The sequence below is a fragment of the Numenius arquata genome, chromosome 15 (assembly GCF_964106895.1).
Source record: "Numenius arquata chromosome 15, bNumArq3.hap1.1, whole genome shotgun sequence".
In the NCBI taxonomy this organism is placed as follows: domain Eukaryota; kingdom Metazoa; phylum Chordata; class Aves; order Charadriiformes; family Scolopacidae; genus Numenius; species Numenius arquata.
Genome location: NC_133590.1, coordinates 1827639 through 1841117, shown reverse-complemented (window position 1 = coordinate 1841117; position 13479 = coordinate 1827639). Strand labels below are relative to the sequence as shown.

The window sequence follows — 13479 nt, the reverse complement described above, 5'->3', positions numbered from 1 at the left end:
GGGCCTAGAGGCTGCTGTCAGCAAGAGAGGCTGCCTGACACCCCCATACAGGGGGGAGAAGGCAGTGCCGGCGCCGCACCCGTACGGAATGGGTGTAATTGCGTACAATGCGTATGCGTTACGTCGCGGTGACGTCACGAGCCTGAAGGTCGTGCCGCCCTTCGCGGCCGCGCCATGCGCTACGTGCGCCTCCGCCCGCCCGACGCTTTGCGCATGCGCGCCAGCCCCCCTCCCTCCTCCCCGTTCCGCGCGGCGAGGGGCGGGGCAGCGCCGGCAGCGTCAGTCGCGCGCGGCAGCGTGAGGAGAGAGCGCGCGAGCCCCGGCCTCCCCTCAGCTCCGCTCCTCCGCCATGGCCGCCTACCGCCTCGTCCTCGTCCGCCACGGCGAGAGCGCCTGGAACCTGGAGAATCGCTTCAGCGGTTGGTACGATGCCGATCTCAGCCCTGCCGGTCAGCAGGAGGCGCGGCGCGGCGGCGAGGCCCTACGAGGTACCGGTCACCGGCGAAGGGGGGGGGGGTTGGCCGTGAGGGTGGGGTGCGGCCTAGTGCGGCCGCCTCGGGCCTAAGGAGGTCATTTTGGAGCTTTGGGGCCCTCTGGTGCCGGATGGTGGTCTCCGGTACCGAGGGGACAGCCTCTGGTACCTGGCTGAGGCGGGGACGGGGGGGAGGCGGTTCTCCGGTACCGGTCCGGGTACCCGCTGCAGCTAGCCCGCCCTTAGGTCGGGCCGGCAGCGGCGGGGACGCTACCGGTACCGGCGTGGGGACGCCACCGCCCTTGGCCCTTCACCGGTTGCGTAAGGCCCGGCATTCACCTCCCCGGTGTTCCTCCCCCTCGTCTTTTTTCAGATGCCGGCTACGAGTTCGATATTTGCTTCACCTCGGTACAGAAACGGGCCATCCGTACCCTGTGGACCGTTCTGGATGCTATCGATCAGATGTGGTTACCCGTTATCCGAACCTGGCGCCTGAATGAGAGGCACTACGGGGCTCTCACCGGTTTGAATAAGGCCGAGACGGCGGCAAAGCATGGCGAGGCGCAGGTGAAGATCTGGAGGCGCTCGTACGACATCCCTCCACCTCCCATGCAGTCCGATCACCCCTTCTACAGCACCATCAGCAAGGTAAGGCCCATTGTTCTTCAGCCACCTTACTGGGAGGCTCCTAAAAGTCACCTTGGATCCCTGCAGTGTGGTCTGGGCTCCTCTGCATGGTCTGGTTTCCTCTGCATGGTCTCCTCTGCAGCAGCCAGTACTGCATGATGCATGGTGCTGGCTGGCATTGGGCTAAGTTTGTCCCGCTCTCTCCCTGGGGAGCTGAACCCCTGGGCACTGCAGGGACAGATTCAAAGCCAGGGGAAGGGAGGTGGACATGGGATGGGACGGGATGGGACAACACCTCTGTTAATCATTAGTCCCATGACCTGTGCATGGATGTTTGCTCTGGTCTCTTCATCCAGAGCAAGCAACGTGTGGCTTTCCCCAGGAGGGGCTTGCTGCCACAACTGTGGCTGATTGTAGCCTCAAACCTCAAAGGTGCTTCCTTGCTTCCAAGCCCAACTTTGCCTACACGTAGCAGGTCCTCAGGCAGAGAATTTGGGATGAGGGGGATGAAGGCCCCGCTTCTGCCTTCCCACTGCGTTTGGCTGCTGCGTGAACGTGGTTGTTCCCCCAGGACCGTCGCTATGCTGACCTGACGGAGGACCAGCTGCCGACATGTGAGAGTCTAAAGGACACCATCGCCCGGGCTCTGCCTTTCTGGAATGAGGAAATCGTCCCGCAGATCAAAGAGGGAAAGCGAGTCCTTATTGCTGCCCACGGCAATAGCCTGCGTGGGATCGTCAAGCACCTGGAAGGTACGTCAGCCCTGCTGGGGATCTCCCCACTGCCCCAGCTGGCACTCTGTGAGCAGGGCCACAAGTGATAGCACTCTCTCTGTGTTCGCAGGCATGTCAGAAGAGGCCATCATGGAGCTGAACCTGCCCACCGGCATCCCTATCGTCTATGAGCTGGACAAGAACCTGAAACCCATCAAACCCATGCAGTTCCTGGGGGACGAGGAGACAGTGCGCAAGGCCATGGAGGCTGTCGCTGCTCAGGGCAAGGTCAAGAAGTGAGGGCGGGCAGCAGGCTAGCACGTAGTAGAGCCCCCCGCTGTCCCCCACCCCTCTGTGCACACCCCCCCACAGCCGTAGGAACTTGGAGCTGCGGAGCTGGAGCAGCTCCTCAGGATTAGGCCCGTTCCCTCGGGACCAGGCTCCCCTCTGCAGACAGCCTGGGGGCGAGGGGCCAAGCACGGAGGTTTGGCGTGAAGGGGAGCCCTGGCTCTGCCAGGCAGCACCCACACACCTCTCTGTGCCAAGATCCCAGTCCTCAGGCCCCGTCTGCAGGGGGACGCATTGAGCGATCCCTTGCCGTGCCAGGCTCCTCCTTTGCTTTGCTTCCCCGGCAGCTCTCGTCACCCAGTTACTGTAGTTTTTGTTGCTTGATTTAGTCATCTCGGGAGCAGCGGGATGAGTGCAAGACAGGCAGTGACAAAGATGGGTACCCCATCCCCTCGGGGGTGCGTGACACAAGGACTGGGATGCGTAGATGCTGAAAGGGTTGTATTTTGGTGCATGCAGTACAGCACCCAAGGGTGGTACCCGCCACTCTGGACCTAGCTCTGCTTTAACTTATTGCCTTTGGACAAGGGCAAAGGAGGGAGCCTGTTGTCTGGAGGCCCGTGTCCGCCACATACTTCCCCCAGCAAAGTCCATCCTGGTCCTGCTGGTGAAGCAGGTGCCGTTGTGCCCTATCCCACTGTCGCTGTGGCCTCCCCCCCTCTGCCGGCGCCGCGAGCCTGGGCTTGCACAGGGTCAGTGTTAACTGTTCAACCATAGCAGCTGTCTTGTTCCGGTTCAATAAAAGAGTCATGCGCAATAACGAGGTGCCTGCTCTTTCCTCCGCCGTGTGCCCCAGGGCTGCCTCGCCCAGCGCCTCCCTCGGGCCCCCATCACGTGCCTGTGAGGCAGCAGTGGATACCGGGCACAGTCGTGGGGTAGAGAAGGCATTCTGGGGGAGCAAAGCACAGCTCCCCAATCCCTGCCACGGGGGTGACGCCCTGCCGCTGGTGATTGTAAAGGCTCTGGGTGGGGCAGGCCCTCGGTCCCCAGAGGCAGGCAGGCAGGCCGCGTGTGGCTGAGGAGATGTGGCGCCCCGGGGTCCAGCACCGGTTATCGGTGCAGGGAGCCGCGCTGTTCTCCACGCTTGACACGGATGTGGGGAAACCAGCACCATCCAGCCACAAACCAGCGCTCTGGGCGGCTGCTCTCACTGCGGCAAAGCTGCTGGGTTGTTCCCCTTTCCCGGCACTAACACGTGCTTCCAGCCGCAGCGCTGGGGAAGCCGTTCCCCCTCCCACAGCCCCATGACGGGAGCCAGACCCTGGGGGGCAGCCCCGGCCCCCCACTCTGGGCTGTAACCGAGCAGAGCGCACAGCTCTCAAAATATATTTATTATCCACAAACAGAAAATCCATCCTGCCAGCGAAAGGCCCGTCCAGCCGCTCTGGCCTCTTGCACACGTGGAGGAGGCTGGAGCCCCGGGGCTGCTCTGGCCCCGCAGACCCCAGCCCCGGCAGCCCCTCGCCCCGCAGGGCCCCCGCTAGGTCTGGAGGAACTGGGGCTGCACGCGGGCCACCTTACGGAAGTCCTTGGTGTGTGTCCGTGGGCACTGCATCTCGCACCAGCTGATGGGCACCATCTGCACCCCTGGGGACACCACCCGTCAGGGGTCCACCTTCCCGAAATCCCATTCCTCCATGCGGAAAGGGAGGAGGCCGCATCAGCTGCCCCTCAGGTGGGGCTGAGGCAGACCCCTCCGAGCCCTACCTGCCTCGCTGCGCGCCACCACCACCCCCAGCTCGTTCTCCGCCGTGCTCAGCAGGTAGTTGGACTGTGCATCCCCCAGCGAGATCTGGTTGGAGAGGGGTTAAGGGAAAGGTCTCCTCAAGGGGACTCGAGCAAACCCTCAGCCCTCCTGGTGTGAGGGAAAAGGATACGACTTTGGCCAGGACTATGTCACCAGGGCGGAAACTCTTGTACACTTCTACCTGCGCGGGAGAGAGCCGGCAAAACCCCGCAGTGTGTCAGGCCACTCGTCAGCGGTGGGACAAGTGTCCCCCACCAGCAGAAAGCAGGGGCAGCTGCAGGAGCAGAGTCACCGGTGGTGCCTCACTGACCTTATCTTTCTCCGTGGCTCGAATGTCTTCTCTCCTGAAAAAGGAGACGGAGGGATCTGAGCGAAGGCGACTCCAGGAGCTCCCCTGGGCGCTCGCCAGGACGTGCTGGACACCTGCCCGGTGCTCGGGGCAGAGATCCTGCAGGGGCAGCCAGCTGCACCCCCCAGAAAAGCCTTCCCCCACCCTCCAGGATGGGGAACTGGGGCACCTGTGGGGAACCCAGCCCTCTCCCTACCGTATGGTCCCCCGGAAGGTGGACTTCAGCGGGGTGGAGCCGACGTACAGGATGTGCACCTTGGCAAAGCGGGAGTTAATGCTGCAAACCTGCCCCGGGGGGGGAAAGGGGGATCGGTGCTGGCCCTGCTCACACCCCAGCGCTCCCCGCTGCCGGCGGTGAAAGGGCAGGGCTCGCTCCTGTCTCACTTGGCATCCTCCTTGTCACCAAAGGAGTGGTGGCAGCGAGCCAGGCGAGCAAGATGACACTTGTGCAACTCAAGACCCACGAGTAAGGCCATAAGGCCGAGACCTGCTGTGACCCCAGTCCCTCTCCCACCATCAGGACCATATGGAAACTAATCCCTGCTCTGTGCCACCCTTCCTCTGAGCTGCCCCTGGCGCTGCCCTCCCCACACCCTGCCCCAGAAAGAGTTCTGGAAGGGAGAGCAAAAAAACCCTCCCCGTCAGCCCACCTCAGCCTCAGGGCAGGCAGTAAAGGTAGGGAATGTGGAGAGGCAGGTGTCCCCCATACCAGTATGGCTTCTTTGTGAATGAGGGACCCCAGGGATCCACTGGGCTACCTCTGCCCTGCCGGGAGTCATGCAGAAAGTATCAATGGCCTCCTCCTAAGCTCCTCATCACACCCCATACGTGTGAAGACCCCATATGGGAAGAAAGGTCAGCACGAGGCAGAGAACACAAAGGCTGAGAGGTCTGCCATCGACCCCAGTGCAAGCCAGTGCCCTACCTTGCATGTCACCACGGCCCCCACGTCGGGCAGGAGCTGGGACTCGGCATCTCTCACCACTGACACGACAGGCAGCTGTGGGGCAGCAGATAGGAGGGTTAGCTCGGGGCAGGGCCCAGCACCAGATCACAGGGGGCACCATCGGAGCCTGGTTCCCCCACCCGGGAAAGGGCTGTGCAGCCTCAGCGCCCTGGGGAAGGGTGATGCGTGCCGTGGCCGTGCTCACCCCGCTGTCCTCGCTCTTCTTCTCCAGGCAGCCAGCCAGCGAGGAAAAGATGAAGCCGTGGCGGGTGTACGTCCCGCTGCCAGCCGTGGCCTCCTCCGCACTGCACAGCCGCTCGCCTAAGGGACGGGGGCTCAGGGGCTGGCGCTGCCAGGGGGCCCAGCGTCCCCATCCCGCTCCTGGAGTCCCGGGATCCGCTCGCGTCTGGCCCAACGCGGCGGGGCAGCCCCCCTCGGCCCCGGGGCAGCCCCTTCCTGCCCCCCTCGGCCCCGGGGCAGGCCCCCTCGGCCCCCCTCGGCCCCGGGGCAGCCCCCTCCTGCACCCACCCCCGGGGCAAACCCCCTCCCGCAGCCCCTCGGCTCCAGGCCGGCCCCTCCCGTACTCCTCGCCTGGGCAATCCCTACCCCAGGCACTCCCCTCTCCTGCTCCGGGTACCCTGCCCCTGCCACCACCGGCACCTCGTCGTACTCGTACTCCTCCTCCTCTTCCCCTCACTCACCGGGGACGCAGTAGCGGGCAGGAGGCGCCATGTTCACCACCAGGAGTGCGCCTGCAGAAAGCCCTCACCCTATTGGTCCCCGGTAGCAGGGCCGCGCTGTAAGCGGCGGGGCTATTGGTTCTCCCCTACCCGGCGCGGCACGCGGGCGCGCTGCCCGCTGGGAGTTGTAGTCCGGCGCCGACAGGAAGGCGCTTCCCGGCATGCTCTGTGCGGGCCGGGCGCAGGCGCAGTGCGCGGGGCAACGGGCGCTGCCCGTGGGGGCCGTGAGGGCGGCGGGCCGCCGGGCATGGAGGCGGCCGGCGGCGGGGCGCGGGCGGCAGGTCAGCGGCGCCTGGGGATGGGGGTGTTGCTGCGGGGTATCGTGGGCCTGGGATGGGCCAGGGGGCTGGGAGGCGGTGGCGGGGTGCTGTGGGGCTGGAGAGGCTGGGAGGCAGTGGGGGGATGCAGTGGGGCTGGGAGGCAGTGGGGGGATGCTGTGGGGCTGGAGAGGCTGGGAGGCAGTGGGGGATGCCATGGGGCTGGAGAGGTTGGGAGGCAGTGGAGGGATGCCGTGGGGCTGGAGAGGTTGGGAGGCAGTGGAGGGATGCTGTGGGGCTGAAGACACTGGGAGGCAGTGGGGGGATACTGGGCAGTGGAGGGATGCTGTGAGCCTCGAGGGGCTGGGAGGCAGTGGGGGAAGCACTGGGGCTGGAGAGGCTGGGAGGCAGTGGGGGGATGTAGTGGGGTTGGAGAGGTTGGGAGGCAGTGGCGGGATGCCGTGGGGCTGGAAGGCAGTGGGGGGATGCTGTGGGGCTGGAAGGCAGTGGGGGGATGCCGTGGGGCTGAAGAGGCTGGGAGGCAGTGGGGGGATGCCATGGGGCTGGGAGGCAGTGGGGGGATGCAGTGGGGTTGGAGAGGTTGGGAGGCAGTGGGGGGATGCAGTGGGGTTGGAGAGGTTGGGAGGCAGTGGGGGGATGTAGTGGGGTTGGAGAGGTTGGGAGGCAGTGGGGGGATGCCATGGGGCTGGGAGGCAGTGGGGGGTTGTAGTGGGGCTGAAGAGGCTGGGAGGCAGTGGGGGGATGCTGTGGCGCTGGGGGTGCTATGGAGTTTGGGGGGGGGGGGGGGGGAATGCTGTAGGCTTGGAGGGTCTGGGGGTGCTGTGAGGTCGGGGATCCTGGGCGTTACGGGGCTGGGTGCAGTGGGGCTGAATGGCTTTTTGCTATTGGAACGGGCAGCCTTGGCGTGATGGGGCTGGGTGCCAGAGAATGTCTCGGCGCTGTGGGGCTGGGTGCTGCCAAACTGGGGAGCTGGGCGTTGTGGGGCTGGGCGCCACTGGAGGGTGCCACAGGACTGGGGCTGGGCGGCTGGAGCCTGGCGGGAGCGGGGCCCTGGCGGTGGCTGGGGTAGGCCCAGATCTAAGGTTCCCATGTTGCCTGTGCTCTTGGCTGTGCCGGTGGTTGCACCTGTCCCATCCCATCCCATCCCATCCCATCCCATCCCATCCCATCCCATCCCATCCCATCCCATCCCTGTGGGCTCAGTGCCCCACTGGGATGTGGGGAGGTCCATGGGCAGGGTGAGGGCTGGTACCTGACTGGGCCAGGGAGGGTGCGTGGCTCTGCTGGAGCCTCATCCCTGTGGCTGTGCTGCTGCCTGGAGGCAGAGCGGGGGGGGTCCTGCCCTGTCCCCGGCAGCGTGGGCAGGCTGCCCGCCTGCCCTCTCAGCTCTCTGCTCAGCAGCCACCAGCTGTCGTAGGCAAAGAAACCTCTTTGATTGGCGCTGGCAGTCTCGGGCAGGGGAGAGCCAGCTGGGTGAGGAGGTGCTGTGTTTTTGGAGAGGACCCCAAGACCTGCTGCTGGCAGCGTTTTGTCTCTTACCACACCGACAACATGGGGATGGGTGCCACCCGAAGGCTGCACAGCAGGAAATTGTTATTCTGCTTTGTACCTGGTGTGTTTCAGAGGAAAACCCTTGACAGAGTGAAGGGGAAATGTGGGGAAGGGGGTGGCACTGGGGTTTGCACACCCCACCTCCCCCTTACCAGGGTCCATCTTACAGGACACCTGGGCAGGAACCAGGCAGGGGCCCACCTCCCCCTTACCAGGGTCCATCTTACAGGACACCTGGGCAGGAACCAGGCAGGGGCTGGGCTGGTGGGTCTGGTCTCCCCGTGTCCAGCTGCTCCCAGCCTTGGGGTCAGCCTCAAGCTGGTCTGGCGGGGTAGAGGGGAACCCCTGGCTCTTTGGCCAGTCCATCTTTGGATGCTGCAGCTCCTGCGCTTACCTTCCCTGCCGCTACCCGAGGGCTGTGCGGTTGGTACAGCAGCACAGAGAGCCAGTCCTCACCGGAGGGACTCTGTGGTGTGGCACCACTGCCTGGCACCGTGCCGAGGCCAGCGCTTGGCCCAGGTTCAGAACGTGCCTTGGCAGGACCCCGAGGCAGCCTCACTGCTTAATATTGATGGGCACTGCCTGCGTGCAGGCCTGGGGGCCTCAGCCCTGCAGATCGTTTTCCTGGCTGCTGGGCCGGCTCAGGTTCCTCCTTGCTCCCAGAGCAGCTCTGGGGTGGGACGAGGGGCTCAGGGGGCAGGGGCTGTACCACATTGCCTGGTCCTGCGGCTGCCTCTGGGCTGCTCCTTAACTGGTACATGGCATTGTCTGACGTGGATCCAGACAAGGAGAAGAAGGAAGTGTTGGGACTCGGAGTGGGGCTGTGAGGTTGGGAAAGGTGCAGGGTGGCCTCTGCAGCTTGGTCCAAAGGTTGAGGTGAAGGGAATTAGCATCCAGGCCCTGCTTTTTGGGAGTGAGAAGGGACTAGGGGAGGAGGGGTAATCCTGGCCTGGCTCCTCTGCATGCATCTGGTCTGGATTCCCCCATACCCGAACCTGTCGGGAAAGACTGTGTCTGGGATCGTCCCTGGAACCGGCGCAGCATCCTGGATGCTCATGCCTTCTCTGGTTTCCTCTGAGTCAGACTCTCCGTGTCGCTCCCCCGGCCCCCTCCCCGCCAGGAAAGACGAGATGGGTCCAGAGAGCATCTGAGCCCAGACGCCAAGGGGCCTGTGCCCCCTGCTCCATGCAGAGAGCCATCCCAGCGACAGTGGCCCCACCGGCCTCCGGGAGTCTGAGCTCAGCTCCCCCTGCTCTGCATTCCTGTGCAGGGCGAAGGAGAGGTCCCTGCCCCGCTGTACAGGCAGGTGTCCAGCAGACTCGGTGCCAGGAGCTGCACGACCTCCATCAGCACGTCTGGGAGGGGAGACCCTTCCTGAGGGACAGCCGGGCAGTGGGGTGGCCTGCCCACGCTGAGCTCCTCTTCCCCCCAGGTGTGGCATGGCAGGGATGAGGAGCCGGCAGCGGATGTTTGCCGCGGTGATGCGCCTGCTCCTCAAGTGCCTGCGGCTGGGCCGGCGGCGGCGTTTTAAGCTGTTGCGGCAGGCGGAGCAGCTGTGGCACTACGGGCACCTCTGCCTCCGCTCCTTGCTCTACAACTCCTTCACCAACGGCGACGTGGTGCTCGACTCCCTGTTTGAGCCAGTCTACTGGCTGGTGGACCACGTCACCCGGTGGTTTGGTGTGGTGAGTACCCTCACCGGGCAGGGGGGCACCTGGCTCGGGGGCTGGGGCAAGTGTGCTGCTGGGACAACTGAGTCTCAGGGCTGCCTGTTCTCTAGGCAGGAAGGGAGCGGGGACCTCAGCCTGTGGTTCAGCTTGTTTTCCTGTAGCTGTATCCTGCCCGTGCCTCTCCCCAGGCAGCGAGGGGCAGGTGCTGCCTGCTCTGGTGACCCAAGCCCCTTTCCTGTAGGTGTTTGTGGCACTGGTGATCGGGCTGACGAGCTCCATTGTGGCCATCGTGTACATCTGCCTGCTGCCCCTCATCCTGCAGACCTACACACCTGCCTGGATCTGCTGGCACCTCGCCTACGGACACTGGAACCTCATCATGATTGTCTTCCACTACTACATGGCCATCACCACCTCACCCGGGCACCCACCGCAGGTGAGGCACTGACTGGCAGTCCAGCCTCTCCCAGCTGGGCACTGGGGACCAGCTGCAGAGAGTCACTGGGGACAGCTAAACCAGCCTGGTGGCGTCGTTGCAGGAGTCCTCCTCCAGACTGGGGCAGCGATGCTGGGCAGCACAGGAAGGGGAGGCGGGGGGGTCACAAGGGAGATGAGGAGCGTGGGGAGCAGGGATTGGGTGCACCAATCTCTTCTGACCTGTGCGCAGGCCAAGGATGATCTCACCGGCGTCTCCATCTGCAGGAAATGCATTGCCCCCAAGCCAGCTCGCACCCACCACTGCAGCATCTGCAACAGGTAGGGCTCCCTCCCTCTGCCCCACCGCAGCACTGGGGGCAGCCTCAGGGACCCCTCTCTTTGTCCCCCACCACGCTGTGAGACTGGGGCCCCTTCCCCTCTGCTCTGCCGGCTTTTTGCCTCGCCCCTCGCACAGCCCACAGGGCCAGGGGGGCTGCCTGCCTCCTCCCGAACACGGTGCTTGCGCTAACACTGGCACTGCTCTCCTCCCTCCCAGGTGCGTGCTGAAGATGGACCACCACTGCCGTATCCTTCTGCCGTACTAACCCGTGGTGCTCTCCCGGGGGGAACTGGCCCTGCTTCCCCCCTTCTCTCCCTGATCTGCTCCTCTCCCGGGTCAGCCAGCACGGGGAAGGGTGCTGAGCCCAGAAGAACCGCCCTGGTCCCTGGGGTGGGGTTGGACCCACGGTCTGTCATGGTTACATACCTTTACCCCCAGAGGCAGCCTGGCTAAACAACTGTGTGGGACACTACAACCATCGCTACTTCTTCTCTTTCTGCCTGTTCATGACCATGGGCTGCATCTACTGCAGCATCAGCGGCTGGGAGATGTTCCGGGACGCCTACGCAGCCATCGAGGTGAGAGGCGGGCTCCAGCCCTCGCCCTGCTGCACACCGAGGCTGCCTGGGCTCCCCAGGCTGAGCTTGCAGAACAAGGTTGAGGCCAGGCCTGGCCTTGTAGTGACTTGGCTTCCCCTCTCCCTCCTCCTGCGAAAACCCCAGCTGCCCTGGTCCCGCGTGGGGGGTGAGAGGGAAGGGCCCCCTCCTCTGAGACACGTAACTGGTGCCCTGTTTTCCATCCCCCTAGAGAATGAAACTGCTTGAGAAGGAGAGACTGCAGGTGGCTGCCAACCAGGTGGGACATCCCTGCCCCCAGCTGCTCCAGGCAGAGCGGAGCAGAGCTGCGTCCCGCTTGGGGCCCTGCTCCAAAGGAGCGCCCCACAGCCAGAGCCAGCCCTCGTGCTCACCTCCTGTCGGAGAGCCGGGGCTGGTCGGGCAGCTCTGCTACAGGCACTGCCTCCAGCAGCTCGGGGTCTGCTTCCCTGCGCACCCAGCTTCCAGAGGCTTTGGCTGGTGGCAGCTGCTTGGCATGTGCCGCCCAGGCCCTGCTCTCCTGGGGAAGCTGCAGCAGTGCGTTCATGTCTCACCGTGAGCATCAGCTGCGGTGCGGTGTCCTGACCGGTCCCACGGCTGCTCCCTGTCTCTTTACCTCCACCCCATTGCTTCTCCCCCGTGTGCCCGCTCTCAGGTGTCTGTCTCCTGGCTGTCTCAGGCTGCCTCCCCATCGCCCTGGCTGTTGTGTTGGTTCCAGCCACAGTCCATTCTAGCTGCCCGAGCTCTGCATCACTGAGGGGTGCAGCAGTCTCCCTGTCTGGCTCTAAGCTACAAAGCAGCTTCGGTAATTCCACCCCACTCTCTGGTCCTTTTTCAGACGTACTACCAGACTCCACCACCCACCTTCACCTTCCGCCAGCGAGCTTTCCACAAGAGCGTGGTCTACCTCTGGGTACTGTGCAGGTAAGGGGTCCCAGGGGCTGGGAGCAAAGGTGGGGGAAGGTCATCCTCTACCTCCCCGGGGCTGGGCTGGCTTGCTCTTGGACACAGATGAACCTGCCACTTCTTGGGCCACAGAGGAGAGATTTTGGCACTCTGTCACAGGGGATTGGATGAGCTGACCCACCTACACAGCTGTGGGTCATAGAATCATAGCATGGTCAGAGTTGGAAGGGACCTTAAAGATCATCCAGTTCCAACCCCCCTGCCCTGGGCAGGGACATCTCCCACCAGACCAGGTTGCTCAAAGCCCCATCCAGCCTGGTCTTGACCCCCTCCAGGGATGGGGCAGCCACAGCTTCTCTGGGCAACCTGTTCCAGGGTCTCACCCCCCTCACACTGAAAAATTTCTTCCCGATATCTAAATCTCCCCTCTTTCAGTTTGAAGCCGCTACCCCTCATCCTATTGCTACACACCCTTCTAAAAAGTCCCTCCCCAGGTGCAGAGAGGCAGCCTCAGCCCCCACAGCTGTGGCACCAGGCGAGGAAGGCCTGTGTGCAACCTCCTGTCGCTTCTGTCCCCAGCTCGGTTGCGTTGGCGCTGGGTGCCCTCACGCTGTGGCATGCGGCCCTCATCACCCGTGGGGAAACCAGCATCGAGCGGCACATCAACAAGAAGGAGAGGCAGAGACTGCAGAAGAAAGGCAAGGTGAGTGCATCCCGCAGGGCGGGAGGGCTGGCCGGGGCAGAGCCAGACATGATGCGCATCTCCCCGGCCTGCAGGTCTTCAGGAACCCCTACAGTTACGGTGGCTGGGATAACTGGAAGGTGTTCCTGGGCGTGGACGTGCCAAGGTAATGCCCCGGGGAAGCCCCTGCCCAGGAAAGTGGTGGCTCAGCAGCAGGTGGGGTTGCTGGGACACTGGGGCTCTCCTTGGGCAGCTGGGGCAGAGCAGGAGAGCGAGCATCCCATGCTCTGTGCTGCTCCAGGCTTTGCAAGGCACGGAGAACCTGGGCATCAGCTGCCTTGTGGCTCCTCAGCCCTGCCCCGTGGCAAGCTCTGGGCTACACAGTACCCCTTCGCCACGAGAGTCCCAGCTGAGGAGCTTGGCCGTTGCGGCAGCTTAGGGACACAGGCTCACAGCCCTGGAGAGCCGAGAAGCGCCAAGACTTCAGCTTTTTTTGCTTTGGCCTCACTCTTCCCCCACAGGCACTGGCTTACCCGCGTCCTGCTGCCCTCTCCTCACCTGCCCCACGGGACAGGCCTGAGCTGGGACCTGCCTCCCTGCGTGACCAAGCAGCGCGCGCCGCTCCTGGCCATCTGAAGCCCCGGGTGCTGCAGATGTCCCTCCCCGCAGGCTGGGGAGTGCACAGGGGCCCTGCTCCACCACTGTGGCTCCCGCTGGCCCAAGTGCCTGGCAGAAGACGGGTGCTGGCACACATCGCTGACCGGAGCCAGAGCCACGGGAAACTGTTTGGACAGTGTCAGTGCCTGGATGTCTGCTCTCTTGGCTCCTTGGGGGCTGCAGGCAGTCCTGGGGGAGAGGCGGTAGAGCTGCTGCTTCCTGCTCCAGCTGAAGGTGCTGCCCTCGCTAGCACAGGTACGGCCCAGCACACAGCCCAGCTGGCTCTCTCCGGCAGGGCTGGGCACACAGGATGGCACCCCTGTCCCCACGCACTCCCCAGGGAGCCTTTTTAAGACCATCCAATAAATATTTTTTGGTTTTTTTAAGGGAGCGTGGCTCTTTTCCCTGGTGGGAAGTGCAGACTTCTGGGCAGAAGAGGGGAC

At 64.2% G+C, this 13479-nt stretch overlaps 3 protein-coding genes across 5 annotated transcripts; 2 read left to right on the top strand and 1 right to left on the bottom strand.

Moving 5' to 3' along the window:
- The first annotated feature begins 247 nt into the window (after positions 1–247).
- Positions 248–2915, top strand: PGAM1 (phosphoglycerate mutase 1). The gene is made up of 4 exons (XM_074158887.1): positions 248–488; positions 846–1120; positions 1671–1851; positions 1943–2915. Exons 1-4 carry the CDS (start codon positions 350–352, stop codon positions 2110–2112), a joined length of 765 nt encoding a protein of 254 aa, XP_074014988.1. The 5' UTR covers positions 248–349; the 3' UTR covers positions 2113–2915.
- Positions 2916–3454: 539 nt separating this feature from the next.
- Positions 3455–5960, bottom strand: EXOSC1 (exosome component 1). Of its 3 annotated transcripts, XM_074158939.1 has the most exons (8): positions 5904–5960; positions 5408–5523; positions 5182–5256; positions 4453–4541; positions 4218–4251; positions 4038–4088; positions 3868–3952; positions 3455–3747 (listed from the first exon to the last, which is right to left on the bottom strand). In XM_074158939.1, the coding sequence occupies exons 1-8, from the start codon at positions 5932–5934 to the stop codon at positions 3641–3643; spliced, it is 588 nt and encodes a 195-aa protein (XP_074015040.1). In that variant the 5' UTR covers positions 5935–5960; the 3' UTR covers positions 3455–3640. The 3 variants fall into 3 exon arrangements, with proteins under 3 accessions (XP_074015040.1, XP_074015041.1, XP_074015042.1); XM_074158940.1 differs by lacking the exon at positions 5182–5256 and having other exon boundaries at positions 3475–3747; positions 5904–5946; XM_074158941.1 differs by lacking the exons at positions 4218–4251; positions 4453–4541; positions 5182–5256 and having other exon boundaries at positions 3475–3747; positions 5904–5946.
- Positions 5961–8854: 2894 nt separating this feature from the next.
- Positions 8855–13420, top strand: ZDHHC16 (zDHHC palmitoyltransferase 16). The gene is made up of 11 exons (XM_074159140.1): positions 8855–9073; positions 9204–9456; positions 9683–9877; positions 10109–10197; positions 10415–10443; positions 10643–10776; positions 11006–11053; positions 11630–11715; positions 12277–12400; positions 12475–12545; positions 12901–13420. Exons 2-11 carry the CDS (start codon positions 9211–9213, stop codon positions 13013–13015), a joined length of 1137 nt encoding a protein of 378 aa, XP_074015241.1. The 5' UTR covers positions 8855–9073; positions 9204–9210; the 3' UTR covers positions 13016–13420.
- The last annotated feature ends 59 nt before the right edge of the window (positions 13421–13479 follow it).

What these genes read in the sequence shown, in the direction of transcription:
- PGAM1 (XM_074158887.1), top strand. Translation starts at nt 350, where the DNA reads ATGGCCGCCTACCGCCTCGTCCTCGTCCGCCACGGCGAGAGCGCCTGG. An exon ending in CGGCGGCGAGGCCCTACGAG is followed by an intron (nt 489 to 845) that starts GTACCGGTCACC and finishes GTCTTTTTTCAG; the next exon opens with ATGCCGGCTACGAGTTCGAT. An exon ending in TCTACAGCACCATCAGCAAG is followed by an intron (nt 1,121 to 1,670) that starts GTAAGGCCCATT and finishes TTGTTCCCCCAG; the next exon opens with GACCGTCGCTATGCTGACCT.
- EXOSC1 (XM_074158939.1), bottom strand. Translation starts at nt 5,934, where the DNA reads ATGGCGCCTCCTGCCCGCTACTGCGTCCCCG. An exon ending in ACCTTCCGGGGGACCATACG is followed by an intron (nt 4,252 to 4,452) that starts GTAGGGAGAGGG and finishes CTCCTTTTTCAG; the next exon opens with GAGAGAAGACATTCGAGCCA. An exon ending in ACATAGTCCTGGCCAAAGTC is followed by an intron (nt 3,953 to 4,037) that starts GTATCCTTTTCC and finishes CTCTCCAACCAG; the next exon opens with ATCTCGCTGGGGGATGCACA.
- ZDHHC16 (XM_074159140.1), top strand. Translation starts at nt 9,211, where the DNA reads ATGGCAGGGATGAGGAGCCGGCAGCGGATGTTTGCCGCGGTGATGCGC. An exon ending in CACTGCAGCATCTGCAACAG is followed by an intron (nt 10,198 to 10,414) that starts GTAGGGCTCCCT and finishes CCTCCCTCCCAG; the next exon opens with GTGCGTGCTGAAGATGGACC. An exon ending in ACGCCTACGCAGCCATCGAG is followed by an intron (nt 10,777 to 11,005) that starts GTGAGAGGCGGG and finishes CCATCCCCCTAG; the next exon opens with AGAATGAAACTGCTTGAGAA.